The sequence below is a fragment of the Cricetulus griseus genome, chromosome 10 (assembly GCF_003668045.3).
Source record: "Cricetulus griseus strain 17A/GY chromosome 10, alternate assembly CriGri-PICRH-1.0, whole genome shotgun sequence".
Taxonomy (NCBI): Eukaryota; Metazoa; Chordata; class Mammalia; order Rodentia; family Cricetidae; genus Cricetulus; species Cricetulus griseus.
In genome coordinates this window covers 20,588,533-20,615,823 of record NC_048603.1, presented here as the reverse complement: position 1 = coordinate 20,615,823, position 27,291 = coordinate 20,588,533, and the positions used below count along the sequence as shown (strand labels likewise).

The 27,291-nt window shown below is 46.6% G+C and overlaps 1 protein-coding gene across 2 annotated transcripts in view; it reads right to left on the bottom strand.

Annotated features, from left to right (window-relative positions):
• The window catches only part of LOC100770129 (zinc finger protein ZFAT), a 174,377-nt gene that overhangs the window by 16,749 nt on the left and 130,337 nt on the right, over nt 1–27,291 (bottom strand). For both annotated transcript variants that reach the window (XM_035449597.1, XM_027431701.2), the window contains 4 exons: nt 19,746–19,884; nt 11,069–11,187; nt 7,400–7,526; nt 3,431–3,561 (listed from right to left, as the gene is read on the bottom strand). In XM_035449597.1, coding sequence (XP_035305488.1) covers nt 3,431–3,561; nt 7,400–7,526; nt 11,069–11,187; nt 19,746–19,884 — 516 coding nt within the window. The remainder of the gene's footprint in view (nt 1–3,430; nt 3,562–7,399; nt 7,527–11,068; nt 11,188–19,745; nt 19,885–27,291) is intronic.

The window sequence follows — 27,291 nt, the reverse complement described above, 5'->3', positions numbered from 1 at the left end:
TGCCAGGGTTTTGTTAACAGCGCCAGAGGAAGAAGCAGCTGTTAGCTGTGGTACACACGCCAGAGCGACATGAAGTCAACCTAGCCTGAGAAGGGAAAAGGAAAGGACAGGAAGGCCAGGCCTGCTGGGGCCTTATCACTCATCTCCAGTCCCTGTCTGCTTTGAACCTCAGAGGAAATTGCTTCCGGTGCATGTCAAAATGTGCCCTGCACAAACACAACCATCAAACTCCATGATTTCATGTTATTTGCACTTAAAGGGACAACAAAGGAAAAGAAAGTGCATGGGACTTTGCTTAGCTTGTTTGGAGGTCAAGGGAAGAGGAGAGGCCTCATCTGGAGTCTTAAGGCACTTCAACTGGCAGATATCCTCTATACCATGGAGGGCTCTTGGGCCAGGCTGCTTGATACATGATTATAATAAGATAGAAGAGAATGCTTTCTTTAAAATCGTCGTTGACAACTCACTGCAAAGCTTCATCTAAATCCTCTCCCATATATCCCAGCCTGGCTGGGCTTTCTTTGCAAGAGTCTTCCAGGGCATGAGACTCTCAGGCCTGGGGCTACACTTGGAAGGCCCTTCTGCAGAGCAGCTTCTCTTAGCACACACAGGCTGGATGGATGGTGACAGTGGGTGCAGCAAGCTTGAGAATTGGGGATTCATCACTTTTAATTATTGCTATACTTTGGAATGTCTCCAAAGACTCGTGCCTTGAAGACTTGGCCCATAGGATAGGTTCTGGAAGGAAAGAGTGAGATCATAGAGGCAGATCCTGAAATTGAATATCTGGGGCCCCAGCCCCTCCCTCTCTCACGTTGTATCTCAAGTGCCACTGAGTGAGCAGCTCTGCTTGCTTCATCATGCACTCTTGGCCTAAGTGATGTGGCTAAAACTGCACAGAGCGAAACCTTTGAAACCATGAGCCACAATAAAAATCACTTTCTAAGTACCACATAAAGAGAAGGAAATGGCAGTGCATGCCTGCAATCCCAGCGCTTGGAGGTGTATCTCAGAGGTTCCCAGGGGCTTGCTGGTCAACCAGTCAAGCCAATCATAGAATTGAGATTCAGTGAGAGACCCAGTACTAAAAAGGTGGAGAATAATGGAGGAGGCCATTCAGTATCAATCTCTAGTCTCCACAGGTACATGCATGGGCACACCCACACACACACAAACACATGGGTGCGCATACATATACCATACACACATAGAAAATGAATCCATCAAAAGACCTAAAATCTACTTGGGCCCTGTAGAATATGCACATAAAACAGATAATTCTGTTTTAAAATACATAAAATTATGGTATGCAACAGTAACTTAAAACATTCGTTGTTGTATTTCCTCATGTGTTTTTATGACACATCCTTGTTTTCTTCTCTTGAGTACTTATTAACAGGAGGTGATTGGAGAATCAAAACATGAAACTAAAGGAAACTATTCAGTATTTATTGGGCAACTTCTTTGTGTAGTGGTTTGTGTTTAGAGCAAGAGAAGTCTTCACTACTGAGGCCCTGTGCTCTTCACATAATAGGAGGGAAGGATATGCTTCCCAAATGGGTATTATAGGACTTCACCACTGGTTCAGCAGTCTCATCAGGACATGTAATTTCCTGACTGAAAAGTTTCAATGTTTAATTGTTTAATTCAATCCATCCAATAAAGACAGTCAAATTAAATGTAAATGATGAGATAATTTATTCAGCGAATAACCATTCTTTCACCTGCAAGAGCTTGAGATGCTTCAGTTCCTCTGCTACAGGTGTGGACAGATTAATGTCTATTCGATTGACTGACCATCGATCCATCCATCCATCCTTTATCCATCCATTCATCCACCCATCCATCCACCCATCCATCCATCCATCCATCCATCTATCCATCCATTCATCCTTCATCCATCCATCCTTCATCCATCCACCCATCCATCCATCCACCCATCCATCCATCACCTAGTCTTCTGCCCATTATGTGCCACAGCTACCAAGAGAGAGGCTCAGTCAGGCACTCGAGATGATGACTGTGCCACACACATTCTTGGGAACATTTCCAAAACCCAGTCCCTCAGTGATTATGTTCACAGTTCCACTTGCAGCTCTGGGTTGAAGAAAAGACTCCCCCAGGGGCACCACTGTTTCCTCTTCCTGAGAACATTTTTACTTGCTTACACAGGTTGGATGGATACTTACCTGCCTTATCCTCTCCTGGGCTGTCAGTCTAAGGAACAGAGCACATTTAAACTCATAGCTACATGTATGGTGGCACTGACTTTGACATTCAATCAATCACATCCCTGAATAGCAGCCAATCAATATTTACCACCAAAAAGAAAATAAAGATGACAATAAGCTACACCTTTTGAATTCTCCAGCATTTACACATATTAACCAAACAAAGTCCTCCCAATACTGCCCTTGTTAGACCCTATACCAGTTAGTACCAGATCTTCTTCAAGATTCTATATGTCAGGATACAAGTGAGGACTTCCAGAAGACAAACTGGGGCCTTCAACCTAGCAAATACCAAGTAAAAAGTTGGGAATGTATATTTGCAAATAGGACACTGTAGAAATTAAGCATCCATCTTTCTGGTATCGAACTTCTGTCCAAGACCTGGAGGAAAACTTCACTGTGGAGTAAGAGTTTCAGGACACCCAATTCGAACACTCCACTACAGGGCAAGTCTTGTCCACAGATCAAGAAATCCATGTTAAATTGTAAGTTCCTACTGCCCCAGAGAATTCTGTGGCACGAACTTTTCATGCTTTGCTTTGTACACTGAGTACCCGCTGAGTATAGTCATAGAGACAACAGTGAGAGCTCTACTCTTAACTTGAAAGGCAGGTAGCTAGGACACATGACTCAGGAGAGCATTCATGAGAGCCATTCTAAGAACTGTCTCTGTTAGTGCAAAGAAAATTTATTGTTTTTTCCCCTTGAAGTTAAATGTCTCATGTTTCGTTCTTATTTCAGTACAAACTTCACAATAAAGTTTGGATATCACCAGTAGCTCACACCTCTTCTAAGTTTCTCCTCAAATTTCAGAGACATCTTCCCCAACAACCCTTTGTCACAACAGCCCTCGGCCCATGATATAAGCACTAGCTCCGTGTTTACTCACCATTTTACATCCTTCATGGCATGCTACTTTATTCCTGGTTCAGTTCCTTTCCACAAATAGTAGCCACCTTGATGGCAGGCACTGACTCCAGCACCACAACAGTGATGGACAATGTCAAATGCCCAATAAATACCCAGTGATTCACAAAAGAACACACAGCATGCAGATTTCTATAATCAATATTTAAAATTCTTTCACGAACCAATTTCATTTCAAATTCTACCCTAGGCAAGCTAAAGTCCTGAAAACAAAAGTGGGAAGATGGACAGTAGCCTGAGAAGACAAATACTTGTGAGCAGAAGGACCTCACCTGTTTCACAACAGTTACAGTCCCGGGCGCCATAGCAACCACTGAGGCCACGGCAGTGGCATCATGGGTCTCTGAACCCAACTCAATGATCTGCTGCAGGATGTTCACAGCTGTGGGATCAAGCCGATCACCTATGGGAAAGAAGCAAGAGGACACCATTAGGCTCTCTGCACTGAATGGCAGCCAGCGCCAACTGGCCCACAGATGTAAAGACTGTGGGATGACACCTATTCTATAGCTGGTGAGGTCTCAGAAATCACTTACACAGACGAGAGAAATAACTTGTTTGGTACTTTCTAGTCCACTAAACTTTTCCTGCAAGAACTTCTCAAGGCCTGACTGGAACCGTAAGAGATATCATGATGATATGATCCCCATTTTTTCTTTGATTTGTCAGTCTCTTGGGTACAAAAAGCAGAGATTTTCCCCAGGTCATTGGGCAATGTCATCACAAACATGGCACTAAAACCCAGATGAACTGAATATTGATGTGGTTACACAAGCTGCCCTTTAGTGTCATAACCAAGATTACCAGCTGACATGGTCACATGCAGAGCTGGTTTCTCCCGAGGGCACGGTAGATGGGCAGTGAAAGTACGCCAAGTGGCAGGCAGAACACCCTAGAATGTCTCACTTATTCAGCCAGTGGGCTTGTGAACTACAAACCAACTTAAGCCCGCTTTCATTTTAATCTTGTCTAAAGACAGGGATGCACACCATCAGGGCAGCAGCCTGGCACACCCTTCCTGTTCTCTCTCTCTCTCTCTCTCTCTCTCTCTCTCTCTCTCTCTCTCTCTCTCTCTCTCTCTCGCCATCTGCTGCCCATCTGTAATCCTCCTGCACACACCCTCACTACAGTGAATTCACTACAGTGGAAATTACTGTTTGGTTTCTGTGCTTCATCATGTCATCAAGTGTTTACACCCTCACAGGCAAGCTTTTTGTAACCAGGAGCCAACATGAAACAACCAAGGAGAGACTGGAGAAGGAGACCTTGACAGGATCGATGTTGTAGGTAGAACATAGCCTAAGATGGAGGGGGTGGCCTACAGATATTCACAATGTACCAGCCACATTCCCTTTCCCACAATACACCTGTACCTGGGAGATGACGCAGATGTGCCTTGCAGCTAACCTCTCTAAATTACAAAGACTAAAATGTTTACTTTGGTGAGTCACTGAAGTTAGATTTTAATTCCTCCTCTACTCCCTCCCCGGTCATTATCCAGTCCAACCATTAGTCAGCCAGGAGCTGTGGTCCCCAGTGGGAATGCAGATGAAGTAATAATCCCACCCCCTTCCATCCTTCCTGGGCTGACAGGCTGCTGAGACCAATATGTAGGCAAATCATCATAACACATGGCATTGAAGGGCCGTTAGGGGACAGAATGGCATGCAATCTAAGTGGTGAAGGTGGGGTTAGCTAGGCAGTTCCATGAGGGGGACCCCACCATATCCTAGAGCACACTGGAGTATACAGATAAGAAATGCAGCCTATGCTGATACCTGCAGAATCTGGCCTGGGCAGCACAGCCTAGAAGCAAGAAACAAGACAAGTAGGCAGCCAGTAGGCAAAGTAGGAGGTCTGGTCTGCTGAGATACCAAGGTGGAACAGTGTCTGAAGCTCCATGGGAAGCTCATGTGCTCATGGATGCTCCACGGAAACACACTGAGGGCCAGTGCTCATGTGCTCATGGATGCTCCATGGGAACACACTGTGTTCATGTGCTCATGGATGCTCCATGGGAACACACTGAGGGCCAGTGCTCATGTGCTCATGGATGCTCCATGGGAACACACTGAGGGCCAGTGCTCATGTGCTCATGGATGCTCCATGGGAACACACTGTGGGCCAGTGCTCATGGATGCTCCATGGGAACACACTGAGGGCCAGTGTTCATGTGCTCATGGATGCTCCATGGGAACACACTGAGGGCCAGTGCTCATGTGCTCATGGATGCTCCACGGGAACACACTGAGGGCCAGTGCTAATGTGCTCATGGATGCTCCATGGGAACACACTGAGGGCCAGTGCTCATGTGCTCATGGATGCTCCACGGGAACACACTGAGGGCCAGTGTTCATGTGCTCATGGATGCTCCACGGGAACACACTGAGGGCCAGTGCTCATGTGCTCATGGATGCTCCATGGGAACACACTGTGCTCATGTGCTCATGGATGCTCCATGGGAACACACTGTGCTCATGTGCTCATGGATGCTCCATGGGAACACACTGAGGGCCAGTGCTCATGTGCTCATGGATGCTCCATGGGAACACACTGTGCTCATGTGCTCATGGATGCTCCATGGGAACACACTGAGGGCCAGTGGGCATGTGCTCATGGATGCTCCACGGGAACACACTGAGGGCCAGTGGGCATGTGCTCATGGATGCTCCATGGGAACACACTGAGGACCAGTGGGCATGTGCTCATGGATGCTCCACGGAAACACACTGAGGGCCAGTGTTCATGTGCTCATGGATGCTCCATGGGAACACACTGAGGGCCAGTGCTCATGTGCTCATGGATGCTCCATGGGAACACACTGTGCTCATGTGCTCATGGATGCTCCATGGGAACACACTGAGGGCCAGTGCTCATGTGCTCATGGATGCTCCATGGGAACACACTGAGGGCCAGTGTTCATGTGCTCATGGATGCTCCATGGGAACACACTGTGCTCATGTGCTCATGGATGCTCCATGGGAACACACTGAGGGCCAGTGCTCATGTGCTCATGGATGCTCCATGGGAACACACTGTGCTCATGTGCTCATGGATGCTCCATGGGAACACACTGAGGGCCAGTGCTCATGCGCTCATGGATGCTCCACGGGAACACACTGAGGGCCAGTGCTCATGTGCTCATGGATGCTCCATGGGAACACACTGAGGGCCAGTGCTCATGTGCTCATGGATGCTCCATGGGAACACACTGTGCTCATGTGCTCATGGATGCTCCATGGGAACACACTGAGGGCCAGTGCTCATGTGCTCATGGATGCTCCACGGGAACACACTGAGGGCCAGTGGGCATGCGCTCATGGATGCTCCATGGGAACACACTGAGGGCCAGTGGGCATGCGCTCATGGATGCTCCACGGGAACACACTGAGGGCCAGTGCTCATGTGCTCATGGGATATAAAGACATCACTGACCACTGAGAGAGAAACCCAAATTCAAACAAGGACTCAGTGCTGGGAGTTTTGCCTAACAGAATGGCCTTGACTCTGCAGAAGTAGAGGTGCTGTGACCCCCGTTCCCTCTAGCTTGGCAGGAAGCAGTGGTTAATTGCTTGGAAACGGATGCCCATGTGAGTTTGGATGGAGTTTTAAGACTAGAAATTAAGGATTTCATGTCAGAGCAGGAGCAGTTTCCTCCTGGTATCTCCCATGCCCATTTGTTCTCACCTAAGGCTTTCCCCGTTAACCCTGCTCTGATATGTATTCCCAGAGCTTTGGGGAAAACCACTTCCAAGTAGTCTCCAGTTTATAAACGGACCAAAGAATTCAAAACCATAACATCTGGCTTAAAAATATGGTCTGGCTTTGGGGGAAGAATGGAGACAGATGAGTGACCTTGAGAACACAGATGTACACTGATACTCCTGGGGTGACCCATCTGCCTCTACACTCTGGACCCCATGGAATAGATGGCCATGAGGAAACAGGAGGCAGTGTTAGGCACTGCCGGAGGAAAGTCAGAAGAACCAGACTCCAGCTCTGCTACCTAAATGGAGGACGCTCACTCACCAGCTGTTTGCAGTGGACAGTCACCCCTCAAATCAGTTAAGTAAGAATGCCAAGGCTGCCCCCACAGAAAGCTGCTTGGGAATTAGTGTGGTCCATGAGGGCCCAACCCTGGCAGGGCTCATTCTGAAGCATTTACAGAGACAGACATCCTGGTTTGTTCATTATGTTCAGAGCAGCACTGAAGTGAGAAAGCAAGCCAGCTGTGCCCTCACCACTCTCGGAGGTGTATCTCAGGTCCTGAAGAGCAGCCACCGCGGCTTGTGTCCCCTGAGCATCTTCTTCAGCTTCTGTGATGTAGAGATACTGGGTGGAGGGCTCTTCGGGAGTCTCTGTCGCTGCCTAAATGGAAACATCATGTCTCAGCATCCTTCCAAAAAGATTAACAGCAACCCCAGAGTCCCAGAATGAGATAAACACACACAGGAGAACAGCACTTCACACTTGACTGGCATAGCTCTCCTCAAGAGCCATCTGCTCCAACAAATGCATTTCCCAAAGAGAACATTTTCTCTCGAGGGTCAAGACTTTGTAAAGCTACTTTGAGTGGAAGCTTTTTGCTCCTCGTGCTCATGGTACAAAGTGAAGCATGCTGCTTCTGATGAACACATTTGAATATGTATTTCTACAGGGTTGTGTCTCTTCCCACTGCTACCAACACTGTGTTTAATCTTCCCCTTACACAGAGGCCTCTGGTCATGCAGCTAACAGAGGTAAACAGCCATGAAAGAAAGTAGGAAAAAAAAAAAAAAAAACGCATTGTTGTTACAATACAGTAAGAGCCTACTGGACCACAGCTATTGATACCCATCAAATCATTACCCAAAGAACATGGAAGGACATATTCTGTCATGCAAGGATATGTGAGGGAAGGAGGGGCTGAAGTAATGTTCAAAAGAATCTCCTGCCTCCAGGGGAGAAGCAGAGAGAACACATAGTCACAGCATTAGGTTTATAAAGATTTCTTTCTAGGAAGGAACACAACCAACACTGTAAGGTGTGGGCCATGAATCTCACTAATAGAGAACAAAAGGTGGACTTTGGCCAAAGTTTATCAGAGTCGACGTCATGCTCTATCAGCATCCACCAGTCACTGACAGAGAGTTTCAGAGTGGCATCTAATTGTCCTTTCACAGCTAGCTGACCAAATGCAGTTAGGATAGGCCTGCCTGACATGAAGGAGACACCTAAAAAATATCCAATTAATGCAGAAATTAATAAAAAAAAAAAACATTTCCCCTTTAGAGTAGCATTAAGCAGTACTCCAGCCAACTATGGACCCATGTGCTGTAGCTTGTGAGAGAGCTGCTCTTCTGGGGAACCCAGGCAACAGTGACATTCCATAATGCCTCTTCTGTACATTCCCAGGAGGTAAGTGACCAACTCAAACTGCCAGGAAGCCAGTGTGTTATTTTACTGGTGGCCACCCTGTGTCCAGCTTCCTCGCTGCTTCACGACCTAACTTAGAGAGGCAAGTGCATATTTTTGTGTGTACTATTTCATGAGGGTCATAGCTCTGCTAATAGTCCTAGAATCTGCTGGAGGTAACTGACTGGGATGGGATGGTTTTCCGTCATGAATTGGTATTCCAATGTCTGTTTCTTTAGACAACAGACTCTGTAGCAGGAACTTGAGGGTTCAGGAGAAAAATCATGGCACCACCCATGGTGATGTGACAGTGAGGCCGCCATCACCACCAATAGCACAAAGCACTTAATCTTTCACACTCGAACCCCACCATTTCACACAGTAGTCCCCTTTCCAGCTTTCCAATCTACCAGCCTACCCTATGGCTGAGAATTCTGAGGCCACAATGAGCCAACAGTGACTCAAGGCCAAACAGCTTCTAGAAACAGAGACAAGTTCAAAACCTGTCATTCCAAACCTCACCCTTTTTTAGTTGCAATTTATAAAAAGTTTCAAATACACACAGGTAAAGAGGGGAGGGTATTATAAATCTCCGCATACATCTCATTCAATCGCCTGATTTAAACAATTATCAACTCAGATTAGTTGTTTCACCTATGGCCCCACATCCTCCACGGCATGCTCGTGGATTTTGTGTGTGTGTGTGTGTGTGTGTGTGTGTGTGTGTGTGTGTGTGTGTGAGAGAGAGAGAGAGAGAGAGAGAGAGAGAGAGAGAGAGAGAGGAGACTGTGTATGCATGTGCCATAGTGCACATTTCTGATGTCAGAGCACAGTTTTGCAAAGTTGGTTCTTTCCTTGTATTTTATATGGGCTCCAGGGATCAAACTCAGGCCATCAGGCTTATACAGAAAACGAATTACACATTGTGGCATCTTGCTGTGGCTCTACCCCTGATGGCTTTGAAGTGAATACGAACCATTGTTTCCCCCTAAGTATTCCAAACGAGGTCAGATGTAGAATTTTCCGTGTGTGTGTGTGTGTGTGTGTGTGTGTGTGTGTGTGTGTGTGTGTGTGTTGGGGGAGGGGGGTGTACATTGATATTCAAAAGCTTTTGGAATTTACAGCATTGTGGATTCTGAAGTTCTTCCTTTAATTAGGGATTTTCAACATATAGATGATGATGATGATGATGATGATGATAGTAACAGTAAACCACATGAATTCCTAGTGACTCTTTGACTCCAAGTTGGCACCAAGGCTCCATCTAGCTTTGGCCTCTGCTAACTATAACATCTTCCAACAGTAAAAACACAATTCCCTTTATAAACAGAATATTCCCACACTTGCTCGGTTATAATAAACACAGGAAATAGTTTCAGAGATTAAGCATAGCACTGTGACAAGCACTTTGACCAGACTGCAGCACTCATCAGCTCTTTGTCTTTGGCCTTAAAGTATCCAGCAACACACTGTCTCCATAGTTACTTGTTTCTGACTTTAGTGGAAACCCTCTAGTATCTCCAAATGAAACCAGACACTGGCTTATGGCCAAGACACTCCATTTTTGTCGTCCCAGGGAGTACCCGCTGAGTTCTACTGAAGGCATAAAATAGGTGACCAATGCTCCCTGCCGAAAGCCTTTCTGCACCCATGACGATGACATCCCATTCTCCCCCTAGTTCATGGTGTACATTCTTCTATGGAGCCATGCTTTCCTTACGTTCCAAAGTGATCTCCATACTGCCACCATGTTTCATTATTTTTATGGGCTATGAGTTGTTTCAAAGACCTTATTTCTGACTGTTTATAAGTAGGTATCCTATGAGTCCACATGTCTGCTGGAGGTGACTGTCATTGCCAGAGAGTGATGAACCCTGGCAGGGGCTGGAAACAACTGATTGTCTCAATGAGGTCCAGAGAGGCAGGGAGATGCTACTGGTAGATAGATGGTAGGAAAAGGTCAGAAATGTATCTAAACTTCCTACAGGGTCCAGGATAGCCCTCCAGATCAAAGAGTCAATAGCGCTGACACTGAGAAGCCTAGCCCTGAGTGACTGCCATCTGTCCATGACAGGGGCATCAGGTATTGGGAAAGTTGGGTGCCTCACGGCTCTCGTAATGGTGACACACTCAAATTCCTAGGGAAACAGACAGTGGGTAGGACCAGGAGCATTTGGCAGAGGAAAATAAGGACCTGGAGCGAGGAAATGAGAAATTCTCCCAGTGAGGACAGCAACAGGGTGCTTGCTTTCCACTCTGTTGGGTGCAACATCTAAAAGAGCGTTTATGAGCCCGAGAAGTCAAGACAACATTCCCAGGAAAGCCCAAATTCAACCCGGAATAAGGTTCACACACAGTGACTCAGATCACACCCAGAGGGACCCAGAGCCATAATCTGAAATGTTTCCAAGGACAAATTTGTGCTCTCCAGGGCAGACTGTGCCCAGCACCTGGGCTCACCAGACCTGTCACCTGTGTTTCAACATGTCAAGATCACACCACACTTGACGTGTTACCTCGCCTTTGGGGTCTCCGTCGATCTCCACCACCTTCAAGCCATGTTTGTTCTTCATGTGCCTGTTGAACTCCCACTTGGTACCGTACACAAAGCTGCAAACAGGGCACTTGAGACCACCTGCAGGCACAGACAGGTAAAACAAGCATTTATAGCACATAGGTGCACTCCTGTGTCTCCTTCTGTCCAAACGTGTGGGCTCTACAAAGGGCCTTATTTTGTCGCCAGCACCTACAGTCACTCAAGCTTACCTTAGTATGGAAATAAAACAGCGATGGTATATCAGCTGTTAGGGTAGAGATTCGGGAACTTAATATGCTTTTCTTATGTACTGAATAGGGCTTTGCAGAGAGACTAATACCTGGCTGATTCTCTTCTAAATGCCAGAGAGAAATGAGCAACATAATCCCCTTGACCAACTGGATTGTGGCTAAAATCAATCTTTCATGTTGTTATCTGTCAATAGCATATTTTTAAAGTCACTAAAGAGCAGTGGTTGATCTGTCAATCTCCTTTACCTCCAAATTCTTGAATTCAGATGCTCCCTTCACAAACCCCTTTCAAGAGAAGCTAAGTCACGAGCATAAATTCCTCTGAGAGTTTCCCAGTGAAGGATAAATTAAAAAGCTGGTCATATCCTGAAGTGTCACTGTTTATTGAACTAATTAAATTTTGCACATGTTCCAGGAAGTGTTTAGAAGCTTTAATTGGGATAGTGTGAAACTTAAGGTAGAAGATAAAAAAAAAAAAAAACAACAAAAAACCCTAAGGTCACAACAGAGACAGCAGAGACAGTCTTTCTAAAGTTATATCAGAAGCAGCACTAAGTTGGAGAATGGACACTAATCTCTTAGCAGGAGATGCGAGCACTAGCCAGAGGAAGCCAGCTGCAGTCCTGGTGTTAGGTGAGCAGCTCTCCAGGCCAGAGTTGGGCCTCCGCATGGGGCTGGGTTCAGACAGCAGTGGACGCCCTCACCAACGTTCCCCTGCTTGTGTTTTTGCAGCCTGCTGACTATGCAGTTCCAGCAGTACATGCCCCAGTGGCGAGATGCTGGGTTTCACCTTCCCCTGCCCCTGTTTTCCCTATGGATAGCCTTTCCTCCCTAATCTCATTCTTAGACCAATGAAACTCAACATCAACTTCCTAGGGAAGGCTTGTTCCTCCCCTCCTCTTTAACTAGTTCTCTCTGCATTCTGTTTGCCTTTGGAAGTCACAGTGTTCATTTAATACTCTGTCACTTGCTCTTTTAATCCTGCCTCCTGCCATGGAAAGCTGCTCCCTGACCCAGTCCCATGGCTGCCACAGCGCATGTCCAGATCAGTCATTAAGCCAATGAACACTGTTTTACTCCTATAACAAAAGTAATAGCAGTAACACTAACACACATCTACTCTGCGTATGTGTGCCAAATTGCCAAATACCCGAAACATAAGCTAAGCTCACTTCCCAACGATACCGGCACGGTGACCTCTTTTTAAACAGAGGCTTCTGACTATGGAGTAGGATTTGCCTTAAGCCAAGGCCGTAACCAGCTTGAGTTTTGTACAGTAAAGAAAAATGGTGGCCACAATTTACATCAGCTTCTTTCTGGGTGGTATGACACCCTCATCTTCTCTCAAGATCTCTCTGGCTCAAACACCTGCACCTGTTCCTTACCTTTATTCTCAATTATGAAGCCTCACAAACAATCCTTTCCACACCCCCTGCCATGAACACCAAGTGATGCTCAAAGTGTCCCATTTCTCCAATGCCTCTGTGAGCTGAGTAAATCTCAGGGTGGCTTCTACTGAGGCAGCCAGAAGCTGGACTGAGGAGCATGGCTCAGGCTGTCATACCCATTTATTTATTGTTCATTCCGAGGAGTTTTGTCCTGATGTTGAGTTTGCTTGAATAAATTTTGGGGGAGGCAGGTAATCTCAGGGGCATGCATTACTCAATTTCACCTTCTGTCAGGTGCAGCTACAATGCATGCCCTCTCCTGAACCAACCCCATGCCCGTGGAATCCACATGGTCTACAACTAGAGTTTCTTGTCTACTGAAGTACTGGAGGCTAACTGTACTTCCCTTCCCACCTTTAGCGCCTTTCTCTTCAGTCCCCTGGTCCTGGGTATGCTTAAGAGCATACAGCAGAAGCAAGATAGAGGAGAGACAAGGCTGGATGACGTTAGTCCCCAACAGAGAGACCGGAAAGGAATGGACATCAAATTCTTAAGTTACAAAACATTCTACAAAAAGGCAATTTCTTAAGTGAATGCTTATTTTCAAAGAACCTCAGAGACCCTGCTCTTCTATGGACAAATCATCAAATGCATAGTTTTTCCTAGCCAAGAGTCTAAGTAAGCTTCCTTTTAACCTCCCACGATGGTCTGATTGAGAAATATCCCCCTAGGCTCGGGTATTTGAATACAGCATCCCCCAGTTGGTGGTGCTGTCTAAGGAGGTTATAGAACTTTTAGGAAGTGAAGCCTTGCTGGAGGAAGTACATCATTGGGAGTGGGAACTGTGAATGTAAAGCCTTGTCCTGCTTCTAATTCTCTGCTTCCTGCCTGTAGTTGAGGAAGCCATTTCTCAGCTTCCTGCTCCAGCCACCTGCTGTTACACCTCCCCGTCCATTATAGGTGGACCTTCTGAAACCGAAAGTCAAAATGAACTCTTCTTCTATAAGCTGCTCTTGGTTGTGGTTTTATCACAGCAACAAACGGGTAAATAACACACACACCCATTATCATGTACTCATCATCTACCCTGCTGTCTTTCCCCATGGTCATCTTTGAAAAACTTCTCCCAGTAAAGCCTTCCATCTTTACTCATGGCTAGACCTGCCCTGCTTCTCCTTCAAAGAGTTAAACACAGCAACAACCAACAGCAAACTGCTGAGGTCAAATGGAGACTTCATGATGAAAGTAGAATACTGTTTTATGGAAACTAATTCAGGGAGAAAAACAACCTCGTATTACGTTTAAATTGAACTTAATATGATAATGCCCAGCATTAATTAAAACTTCAACCTTTGCCATAGCAACTTTAATTAAAGAACAACAAATGGAAATACGTAATCTCACCTGAATGTATAACTATGCCATTTAATTGACATCAGAGCAGAGAGAAATAATTTCTACTTCAATTAATTAATTTCTTAGTGTGCACAGTAAAGGTCAACAGAAGGCTTGGTGAGCTACTCACAGCCCTGGCATAAAGTGCTCGGTACGGTTGCAAATGGCCAACCACAATTTCCTCACCTGGACTGATTAACCCAGAGAAAAGGTAGGGGGTTCATGAGCAACTTTAAAAGCTCACTGTGCCAGCCTTGATCTTCACCGAATCCAATTGACTGGAAATCTAGAGGATTTCCTGGCATTGAAACGTTTGCCCTTCTTTGTGGTGCCTGATATCATGGAAGACTCACTTCATGTTCAATAACAACAGTCTAGGAAAGGCACAGGACATGAGGCAGGCAAGCAGGTCATGCGTGTGCGAGCCTGGCAGACTTCCTTACACTGCTAAGTCTGAGTTTTCTCTTCTACTAAGGTGAAGATACCAATCCCCATGTCTTCATGGAAGCTACAGCAGAATGTAGGGTCTCCCAAATGGATATACTAACCCTTGGAGCATGCAAACATACATCTTACGTGGGACTTTGTTATTAACAAAGAATGTTAGTCAGCTAAGGTCTCTGTGTTGGAAGATCATTCTGGAACATGGAATGTGTCTAATATCGTCCAAGAGAGCCTTGCAAGAACGAAGAGGAAAGGGTCATCACAACGACGTGATATCATAAAATCTACACTGACCATTCTTGGCTTCGAAGGTGGAAGGAGGGCCCACAAGCGAAGGCTTGGGGTAGCCTCTAGAAGCTGGACACTGTCAGAAAGCAGCTATCTCCCTAACATCTGCAGACTTGTTAACATCTCAGTTTCAGCTCAGTGAGCCTCAGTTTGAGTATCAGACCTGGTATCTGTAGGATAACAAATCTGTATAGTTTTAAGGCATTTGCTATAGTGGCTTTGGAAGCTAGTGCAGCCACACAGGGACAGGGGAGCAGCAGCTTCATTAAGGAACTTGGATACTGAATAGTTTAAATTTACAAGATGAGTAAGTGAAATGTGGACTAGGAGTTCTTTCAGATGGTCTCATCTCCTGTTGAATAAGACGGACGTTATCCCTAGTGACCTGAAGTGCTAAGATCAGACCTGGCCAAAGGACTCAGGGCTATCTGATTCCTATGTCAAACCCTATCCTATCTTCTCATAAGATCCTCAAGAAAAATAGCATAGGGAAACTACAGCAGAAAACAACAAGCATATTTTAGCATTAGCTGGCTGATATCCTGAACTCTAAGAACAGTCCTTGCTTGGTAAACACATCTCAAGCCAGGTCTTCTCCACTTCTCTCTGGGACATGAGGAAGGACTAAACGAAAGATACCGGGCCCACAGCCAACCTTGGGCCGAATTAGCACTAGCCTTAGGAATAAAGATAAGAAAAAATAAAGAGCACCCATGTGAGGCTCTGCTGGTGCAGCCTGATCAATATCCCAGTGTGAAACCATGCCCGCTCCTCGCCATCATGCCCCTCTTCTGCCTCACCAAATACTGAATCGGGAGACCTAGTTAGCCTGGCCACTTGGTCACTGCCCTCTGCCAGCTTCTAGTTTTAAAACAGGTGAATCAGTATGCCAACCTTACAGGACTCTACCATAGGAAAAATTAACCCATTTATAATAATCAATAATAATAAGGCATAAAAAAATCACACTACTAGAAGCATCTACCAATAACTCACTGAATCTGGATTTTAGACATTTTTAAATATGTCCAAAACTCAAATTGATGATTTCTGGGCTATTTAACAGTTCCTGGATTTTCTGCTATTCTACTTCTTGGAATTATCATGTATAGTATGATATGCATGTGCTCCCTTGGAGACAGATTTGCATTTTTCTAATTCAGTAGTTCAAAATAACAAAGGCTTCAGCAGAAGCCAAAAGCAAAGGCTTCCTGACATACTCCTGTCATTCCCTCTATAGTCGTGATTATCTACTGTCATGTCAATGACTTGCCAGCTGGGGCTGCAGAGGGGGCTCAGCCACTGTTAGGAGCAGCTGATGGGCCTGGCCTCCCAGGACCTTGCTTTCACATGAGAGGGGAGACTCCTTTAGCCACAGCATCAGAACATGGGGCCCTGGAGGGAGCCGCCTACTCCCAAAAGAGATGAGCAGGTTCCAACTGAGGTGGGAATACCAGTGAGAGCCATCATAAAATCACCTAGCTTAATACTGAGTTTCAGTGGCTGGCACTGAGCTGGCCCCACAGAAGAGGCTGAAAAGACGCATGCTTAAGGAAATGTATAGACAAATACAATAGCAGAGGGTAATCATCAAGCATTTACTTCATGTCAGGCAATAGCTTGAGGGAGCAAAGAGTAAGGTCTTGCAACTACTGTTGAGCAGGAATTAGTTTCCCCTGTGATGAATGCAAGATCAAGTTCAGGAAAGATGAATACCTGGTCCAAAGGCCACGCTGAGCAGAGCCCCCAGTTCAGGTCTGTGTGGCTCCTAACCCAGAGAACCTAGAGATATCTGACAGGGTACTTTATGGCACAGGACAATGAATGACTTTTGCTAAGACCCGTCTTCATCGTATTACACACCTCTTAGAAGGGAGCTATGACTTCATGAAGCCTGGCACCAAAGCACCAGAGCACCTGACACACATCAGTGCCTATGACTGCCAACCTAGCCCTTGAGCAAACTTTAATCAGGCATAGGTGAAGGGGCCGGATTTGGGGGGGCGAGGGGGCTGCCAAGTGTGTCTTCTTCAAACAGCACCAAAGCAGACATTTGTATAGGAGGATGCTTCAAATCTGCATTGGTGAGCAAGTGAGGACTTAAGAGAAATCTACCTTCAAAGTGTAAGATGCACATACTCTACAACCCAGGAGTAAACTGCTTCATGTAATGCTCACGGGAAATCTCGTGTCCAAATACTACCAAAATAGTGAAGACACAGTTAGGTGTCTGCGTCTTCAGCAAGCCCCCAGAATGGGGGTGGGGAATGGGGATGGGGATGGGGACACATGAAAGAAAATGATCAAACACTGATCTTCAAAGCCTAAATATGAAACCCAGGTCCTGTTAGGAAATGCCAACTGATTAGAGAGCCTTGGAAAGTTAACAGAGAACTTGGGGCGTAAGACAGTTCAAGTTGAGCACAGGTTTTGCAAGGCAGTGATGAAAGTCTAAAAGCAGTGATGGCTTCATCAATCAGCTCTATGGGCCTGTCCCCCCAGCCACACTGAACATCTATTTTTCTGCCAATCAAACCCAAGAGTGTAAAGGATGTGAACACTAAGCCCCAGCTTCCCACTCGTTATTTATGGTGACTCTAAGTCAATCCATTCTCCCTCATGATTCCGGGGACACAATGAAGGCTGTTGTAAAGGACAATGCAATGGAGTTCAGCGGTGCAGCTCACTGGTGAGGCACCTGCCTAGCATGCACAAGGCCCTGAGCTCCATCCCCAGCCCAGAAAATGAAACCCCCAGCGATGGTTCCACACGTTTTAGATATTTTCAGAAAAAAAGAGTAAATCCAGGAGGGAAACGGTCATTTTTGGCAGGTGCCCCTGAAGAACAGCATCCTCTCCATCCTCACGGCAGATGCTGCTGTGCAGTCAAGAAGTCCAACAAGGACGGCAGGCTAGGTGACTTGGCTCACACAGTGCAGTCCAGGAGAGGAGACACAGGTTCGCGCCAAGATCCGCCTTTTCTCTCTCTGTGTGTGTCTCTCTCTCCCTCTCTCCATCTCCCCCCCCTTCTCTGCGGCTCCTGCTGCACCATCCTGCTGCTAGCACCATAAAACTTCTCCCAGAGAAAACGGGAAACCCATTTTCTCTCCCGCACTCCAGTACCTCTCTGATGGATAACTCTGCAACAATCCTGAGAGTCTCAACTGCTCATCTATTCCTGTTCTGCTCGGTCACTGGAAACTGCTGGATATAGACAATCCATTTGTGTTCTGTGGAGATGCATCTCTAGGCAACTCGGCAAGTGATGCCGAATCCAAGAAATAAGTATCGCTGGCTGCGACACAGCTCACGGTCCTCCATCTGGGAGCCAGACAGGTTCCTAAACCCCCACTCCGTTCCACATAGTCACCAGCTAATAAGAAGCAGTGACTAAAGCTACACCCTGCAGTCAGTCTTAGCCGAATTATTGGGATGGAGACATAAACACAGCCATACTTCTCTGTGTGGTAACAGCACCTTGTTATGCCCTCTTCAGTGGTAATGTGAGATTATTAATTTTCAATAAAACCCCAAAAAGAAAAAGTCTGAACCTTTCCAGTACTAGCAGAGGTTTTCATTAATTCTCAATAAATGTATAAAATATTTTTCAGGATGGCTAAAAGGTAGCTGAGTACTCAAAGTGTGTTTTTCTGTACCCTACCTCCCACAAACTTCAACTACTAAATATATCTACAGTAGCACTGGTTGCAATTTTATTTTTAAATCTAATTAAAATATAATTACCTCATTTCACCCTCCTATTTGTTCCTTCCTACCTGCCCTATATTTAGGCTCCTCACTGGGATTCATGGGTCTTCTTTAACACCAAGGAAGAAGGGACAAAAAGACTGTAAAGCCAAAGGACCATGACGTGTTCTGTGAGATCATACCTTCCAGCTATGCTAGAGAAGCAACCAACAAAATGGCTGCCTACCCAAGATCTGAACAATTCTAAAACCAGTTGACAGCCTGAGATAGATGGGGGGAAATCTCACAGGGCCCAACCCATGGATGAAGAGCTAAAAGCAATTAGCAACTCCTGAGAGAGGGAAAATTAGTCTTCCATGAGATGATCCCCCTAATCTAATAAATACCAAGTGGTCAGGCCTAGAAACATATACATACAAGCAACACTGTATATATGTACAATTTCTCTACAGGTTGTATTTATGCTTATTCTTTTATATGTATATGTAATAATAATAGTTAAAAGGGGAAAAAAAACAACCTTAGAAACCTTAAGCTCTTACATGCAATGCTGTATTACCAAAAGCCCCCAGGAGTTATAATTGTGAAGCCAAAGACTGTAACAAAGGACAACAAAAATGTTTTTGTCCATGACACTGAAGAAAATAAGGCCTAAAATTTCTACTTGGTAAGCATTAGGCGTAGACAAAGAGCAGACAACAGTACTGATGAATACTGTTACAAGTAACAGAGATTGTGGGTAACTTTTCCCTACGACTCTTTTAGATCACCATTTTACAGCTGCAATTCTGGCTTGTGCTTTCTGGTGAATAATGAGGATGGTGATGACACACCAGCAAAGAGGAAGAAACTAACATGGGTTAGAACTGAACTGTTGAGAGGCTAGCAGACAGGGGCTAGAGAGAGCTGGCTCGGTGGTTAAGAGCACTGGATGCTCTTCTAGAGGGCACATGTTCAAATCTCAGCACCCACGTGACGGCTAGCAATTGTTGTATAATTCTAGTTCCCAGGGACCCAACACCCACTGCTGGCCTCGGCGAGCAATTGTGTGCACACGGTACGCAGACATACGTGCAGGCAAAATACCCATACAAATAAAATGGGCAAATAAAATTTTAAATTTTAAAAAAAGAGTCTAGTAGCAGACAGCCGTGCTTCTCAGCAGGCCTGGGCCCGTCCCCTACCTTGCTGGATGAGTGCTTCGGCTGCAAGCTCCACGCTGCCCACGTTGGCATACTCCTCGTTGGGATGCTTCCTGTTGTAGTGTCGCTTCAGAGATCCAGAGATGTTACACGAGTAATGACAGTGGGCGCAGCGGAAAGGCTGGGGTGGGGGGAGATGGAACAGACATGGTGAACCTCTGCGAACACCCCCAGGTGTGCCTCCTGGTGAGTCTGCGACACCAGCGCGTCTGCAAATGAGCAGGCCCAGGAGACCCTGCCACTGGGGAATGGCTTGTCCTACTCAGGGTTTCCAGTGCTGTGATAAAACACTATGACCAAAAGCAACTCAGAGAGGAGCGGACTTATTGAAGCTAGCATGCCCTGGTCACAGTCCATCATGAAAGGGAAGTCAGGGGAGGAACTCAAGGTAGGAGCCTGGAGGCAGGAACTGAAGCAGAGGCCATGGAGGGTGTGCTCCTATGGCTCACTCAGCTTGCTTTTCTTATACTATTCAGTACCATCACCCAGGGGTGACATGGCCTCCTGTGGGGTAAGTCCACCTACATCAGTGATCAGTAAAGTGCCCTACGGACTTGCCCACAGGCCAATAGAGTGGGGGCATTTCCTCAATTGAGGGTCCCCATTCCCACAGGGCTCTAGCGTGTGTCAAGCTGACATAAAAACTGACCAATACTTCCTGCTTCCGTGCTACCCCCAAGCGGCCAGTGCAAGGCAGGACCCGGGGACTCCACCAAACTAGCCCGCTGTCCTTATTTCATGATTTCCCTTTTTGTCTACCCGTCACCAAAGAAGATAAATAAAACAGCAATGCGCTAATGAATCACTATTTTAAGGAGATGTAATTAAAAGCAGTTCCTGTTACAATCAAACCCTCGATACTCTTGGTCCCTCATCTAAACAACCTCCTTATGACATTTCCCTGTCAGCATCGGTAGCAATTCACAGTGCCAGGCTGTGGGAGGGTGTGGCTGGAAAAAGCCCCTACAGCCTGGCCAAGGCCGGAGGAGGCACTTGCAGAACGAAGTCACAAGTGGGTCCACAGCCTTGTCTAGCTTCTAGTTTTAGGAACTCAATGAGGAGAAGGAGTACCTTAGAAGACCTTGACATCAACCTGGAAATAGCTATGTAACTGGATGGCTGCTGTGCCCCGGGCGCTTTCTCATACCCAAGTGTCCCCCTGTGTCACGGTGATGTGTAGCTCAGACAAAGAGTGGCAGGAATTCTGTGTGGCATTTGGGCCCATCTAGCATCACCAGCTTTCTGGCTGGGTAGTAATTAGAAGCTCATGGGCCAGCAAGACGGGCTCAGTACTCTGGGTGGTACAGGGAGGTACACACATGAAGCATGTTTAATCTTACAGGTGGGACTCCCCTGCAGTGGAACCTCAGACCAGTGGCAAGGTGTCTCTGAGCTGTTTCTTCATCAGCAAACCTGAGGAGAGTAGCTACCTTCTCAGGCTGTGCTCTGGATGAAAGGATGGAACGCAAACCGACAGCTGAGACGCTGTGCTGAGCGCTGCCTGTGGTTTCCATTAGCAATTTTATCTCTTGCACTCGTAGAAGCGGACACATCGCTGTGTCTATGACGACCACCTTGACTCTGTGCCTGACAAACTCATCCATCTTTTCACCACTATTATGCAGAGATGCATGGTGAACCTCTGCAAACTCCCCCAGGTGTGCCTCCTGGTGAGTCTGTGACACCATCGTGTCTGCAAATGAGCAGTGACTGAAGGTGGAATGCACCAACCAGTAGGTGGCAGGGGGGTGCCCGCCCTGCTCTGAAGCCCCCACAGCCTCTAGCAATGGTTTCTTCTCCTCAGGTAAAACTATGTGCCCAAGTCTTCCCAAAGGGAGGCAGAGAGGCAGGATGGATGGATGGATGGATGGATGGATGGATGGATGGATGGATGGATGGATGGATGGATGGATGGATGGATGGGTAAACACAAAGAAGGCCCTTTGCCTAAGTCTTCCTTCTCCTTACCGTACACCTAACCACTCCTTTAAAATAGTTTCTGTCCGTGCCTTCCACTCCTCCCCTCCCACTTAGGGCTCTACAGTCTCCTGGGAAAACAGTTTCCAAAGGTGTGGCCAACACTGTCTCATTCCGTATCTATCAGATGGTGCCACCTCCCAGCATAAAAGGACATTGCAGCCTTGCCATTGGCAGCTTCTGCTGATGGGCTCTGCCCTAATTGACGAGGTCTGTTTTTCAGCCCTGCTATTTGGGGCTGACTCTCTCTAAGGCTCTGGCTGCCTTGAGACCCATTCGGTAGTTCTGCTCTGGTTTCCACAGTCATTTTCACACCGCTGACGGCTGGATGCGAACATTCAGTGTGACCCCCTCCTCTCTTTCCCTGGGTAAGAATATCTAGCTGCCTTCTAGTTTTCTCCACAGGGGTATGCTGCAAGCATAACTCAAAGCAACTTCAGATTCGTATCTTCCTACATAATCTGCCGATGATTCAGACAGAGAAGCTAGCACTTATCACGGCCACTTTTACCACTCAACCACTTCTTTTACCCCTGGAACTGCCCCTGACCCTCTAGTGGAGAGAAGAATGCCATTCCAACAGTATTGGCTTTGGCACTGGAGACCGACACTTAGGGCCTCGCACTGTTAGGTAAGCATTATCACTGAACAACATAATGCAGCCCAAATCCTCTTAAGAGAAATGCCATACCCCAGGATGGTCATTCTCCAAAAGAAAGACAAAGAAGCTTCAAAAGGTCCCCAGAGAACGCCAAAAGCATCCTAGGACACAAAATATTTAGTGCTGTCCCATGCAGGGCTACATTTTTGCAGTCAGTCCTTTGCAGAACCATTGTGGTTTGGACCACAGGGGCCTGAAACAACGGCAGAACTTGTAGGGGTTTCTCATCTGCTAACCTCGCAGGGGCAAAAGGACTACAATTCCAATCAAGGACTATTACAGAGTTAAAGGCCACACCATGTTCTATGATTTCCTCTTTAAATAAGCAAATGTTATGATTTATTATTTTTGGAATGCTAGCGTTTACACAGACATCAGAAAAAGAAACTGAAGGTGTTATATTGGCCACAAGGAGTGGTCAGCAAGTAACAGCTGAGAAAGAGAGGGATGATCAAAGTAAGAAATGGTCCTACAAACCAAATTCAGACTGCACAGTCAAGTCCATCCTTCATGTGGCCAAGCAGATAAATTTCCACATGAGAATTTCAATGCCCTTTAGTTCCCATGCAGGCTCTTTGGGAAAATTTTCTGATGAGAAGAAAAGCGCCAAAGAGGTATGCCATGAGGAAAGAAAAAGTCCAGATGAGGGCTCAGTCTCCAAGCTACAGATTTTTCACAACACATCAATTCTTGACATTGGAAGGCTTGGGAGAAGACTCTGCTGTACCATCCCATGCAGACCGAGGCTATCAGGTTAGTGTGCTGAAGTGAGTTCCGCACTGGGCTGAGCAGATGTCTCTCGGGTGCGGCGTTCTGGGACTAGAAAGACAATGATTCCCTTCTGTGGGGTGGACTCCGATCTTTAAACCCTTTCCATCATCCCCTGGAATCCCCTGCTCGGGTCCTCTGTCCTAAGCTGCACTCACTGAGCCACGCCTGGACCTTTCTGACTAATCAAGCTCTAAACTGAGAAGCTCTGGAGTGTCAGTCTGAGAATTACTTGCCGAGCATTATGTTAGGAGCCACGGGTGAGATCACAGCAGGGCTAGACTCATCAGGTCATCGCCACGCCCACAGAGGCCTTTTTCATCCATACCGGGTTGGTTCTCTCCTCAGTATCTCAGCTACCCTGTCTCGAAAATTCCAGACTTGGATTTATGAGAGGTTTGGCCACTGTGGAGACCACAGGATGTAATCCCTACAGCGACGTGCTCCTTGCACAAGCCTGAAGACCTGCACTGACAAAGCCTCCATCCATGCCGTAAGGTCCACTCCTGTGCAGACATCGTGTGTGTGATACAGGATAGAGATATCTTCCAAGTACTCACTTGGCCTCACAACAATCTTATAAGCTGGAACTTATTTTTTTTTTTTGTCATTTACATGGTTAACCGAAATTTAAAGGTGTTATATGACCTGCGTGAAGTCCCACAGGACTGGAAACATTTGCAGGAGCAAATGCTGGCACAGATACAGGTCGGGCTGACTCCAAAACTTCTGACCAAGTTCAAGCACAGCAACGAATTCAACTAAGCGTGCTCAGGGAATTCAGAGCACACATTGCCCTACACAGCCAAACTACCTACAGGCAAGGAAAAAGAACTGTGCTAGATTAATGTAAGAGTTTAAAAGACACTGAGAACAATAGGATATTTGAAGCAAGGCGTGATGCTGAGTTAGCTTTAATACCAGCAATCAAGAAGCTGAGGCAGGAGGATCATGAGTTTGAGGCAAACCTGGGCTACACAGCAAGTCTCTAAAACAAAGCAACAACAAGAACTATAACAACACTACACACGCACGCACGCACGCACGCACGCACGCACGCACGCACGCACGCACGCACACACACAATTTGTGTAAAGCTTAAGAAAATCCTCTTAAACCAATGCAGGCACAAGTCTAAGCTGCACCATTTCAGCACCAGGTGCCTTGGGAAAGCCTCTTGGCCTTTTTTATGCCTCTCTTTTCTCATCTATCAAATGGATATAACATCAGATCCTGTAATGTTGGGGTAAGATACTATAAATACAGCTATATGACACATGATAAGTATTTCCTGAGTTAGCTGTCACCACTACCGTTAATTTCAAAGTCAACATGTTATGGAAGAAAATGACAGGAAAGAAATAGGAAATTAACAGCAGCTACAAGAAAACAGTTTCCGCGGTTACGTGGATAGATCGGAGCCTCGTTTTTGTTGCATCAGGAAGAACTGAAATGTCAAGAAGACAGCCGCATTTTCACCTGTTCTAGCAAGAATGCACAGCATTATCCATGACACCCTACTGACTCCTTCAAATGTGTACACACAACCAGAAATGTCAAGCCCAAGGCTACCAGGAAGGAAGCCCTGCAGAAGTAGTGATGGGAGCAAAGATTGCAGTGTGGAGAGTGCAGAAGATGAGGAAGCTAGGATGTGACGGAACACACCTATCAAGGATCCCAAATTCCTTGCTAAAGACCCAACAGGGCCTTGGCAAGGTGGAGGCCACAGACACTGAGCAAGCGCTAATGGCAAAAACCAGCTGGTGGCAGGACTGTGGTGAGCCTGACCCTCTGTGTCCTCAGGCCTCCTTGGAGCAATGGATCAGGTAAAGGGTTCCCAACATCTCCTATGAGCCATGGAACTTAAGCATTTCCCCACCCTCTGACGTGTCAATTCTCTCCCCTGAAAACCGGGGAGAGTATAAAAAAATACTGTCAGAGTCACTGAAGTTCTAGGACCCAGGGGCTGGATGGCCCAGAGACCTAAGATAGAACCAAACACGCTTGGAGAGGGAAAAAAAAAAAAAGTCAACATGATGATACCTACCAATACTCTGCTATAAACATAAGCTGGTACCTACCCCAGTTGTCATCAGAGAGGCGTCATCCAACAACTAATGGAAACAGATGCAGACCCAAAGCCAAACAGTAGGCCAAGCTCAAGAATCCCACTGAAGAGACAGAGGAAGGATTGTAAAAGCCAGGGGGGATCAAGGACACAAGAAAACTCCCAGAATCAACTAACCTGGACTCAAAGGAGCTCAAGAGCCTGAGTAGACGACCAGGGAGCCTGCACGGGATGATCTGAGGCCCTCTGCACGTATGTGACAGTTGTGCACCTTGATCTACTTTCAGGACTCCCAAAGGTGTGAGCAGGGGCTGTCTCCAACTCTCTTGCTGGCTTTTGGGACCCTATTCATCATACTGGGTAACCTGGCCCAGCCTTAAGACAAGGGAGGTGCTGAGTCTTACTGCAACTTGATAAGCCGTGTTTTGTTGATGTTCACGGGAGACCTACCACTTTCTGAACAGAAGAGGAGGAGGAGTGGATTGGGGTGGGTAGAGAGGAGGAACTGTAGTCAGGATATAAAATAAATTTAATTAATAAAAAATGATTAAAACATACCGTCAGAACACAGTTACTGCAAGGGGGCCAGGGAGGGCATCTGCCTGACAGAGATGCCAAGTGCTAAGGTACCCCTCTCTATCACCACTGCCAGGCTGAGGTGGCAGCGTTTAAATCCATGGCTTTCTATGCTCTTGTGATTATCGCAGAAACTGGGATGTCCTGCCTGACCTTCAGGACTCCTAGACGCACTTCTCTTTCAGAGTCTTGCTCCATGAGCTCAGAGATGGTGTCCTTATATCTTCCAACTGCCTCACCGAAATGACTCCATTCTGCGGCTTTCACTATCTTATACTCTTTCGTCTGACTCTCTCCACCAGAGCATGCACTCTAAGGAGCCGAGGTCCTCGTGGCTGTTTTCCAGTGTACCTACCTGACAGCACGTAGGACAGCGTCCAAGGAAAGCAGGGGTGGTGCTGACTGTCCTTCCAGTATACTTCAGCACTCTGACCTGGGGCCGGGCTCCAAACCTCAGGCACCGCCCCCTGGGCAGCTGATGCACAGGTCTATCAAGGCTACTGCAAATAAGTGTGACTTCAGCCACAATCTCTCCTGCTGCTGCTGCTGCATCAGCTGGGTGACTCTGGCAACCTTCCCACTGCACTGACATTTTCATATTACAGATGGGTTTCAAATCACATCACCAATGTGGTATCATTTTGACAATGGTATTCATAACACCTGGAGTGCTGGTGGTACAGTCAGCCCTTCCCTTCCCTTCCCTTCCCATTCCCACCTTGGTGACCTGACTCTGTACAGCCCCTGCCTGGCCTGCCTGTTAACCACCAGCGTGCTCCCACCAACTCCACACTGCAGATCAGGCAGGATTAACTCAGCTGCAAAAGTGAAGGTGGACATTAGCTACATTTTCCTATATTTCCAAACAATATACCAGACTGGATTAAGCATGTGCCTTTCCAAGGGGCTCTCCCTTGAAAATACAATGATGAAGAAAACAACACATTTACAGATATTTAACTCCCTGTTTGCTGAAAAGTAGGCCCTCATCACTGGCTACACTCCCTCTCTCTGGGCTTTGGCACTAACCAGGGCTTGACTCACCGACGCTAGGAGCAAGGCAATTGCAGAGCACCTCACTCCCAAACCACTGCCATATGCTTCATCCAATTGTAATCTCGCAGTTCTCACTACTGTGAGAAGGACAAACTCGGGGCTCAAGGCTACGCATGAAATGAGAATGAACCCAGCAATGCCCCCCATAAGAGAAGTGTGTGGGATCCTGGCCCTTTGTGGTTCTGAGCTCTTAAAGCAGCTCAGAGTTCCACACTCCACCTAGAAGCAGGCCAGGATGACGCTCTCACCCTACAGACCTGTAGACCAGGGTGGGGAATGTAGCTTATATGACAGAGTGCTTCATGCATGGAACTCTGCGTTCCATACATAGCACCACATAAACTGGGCATGATGCCCAGTACTCAGATGGCAGACGCAGGGGGATTATGAGTTCAAGATCATCCTCATCTACTTAACAAGTT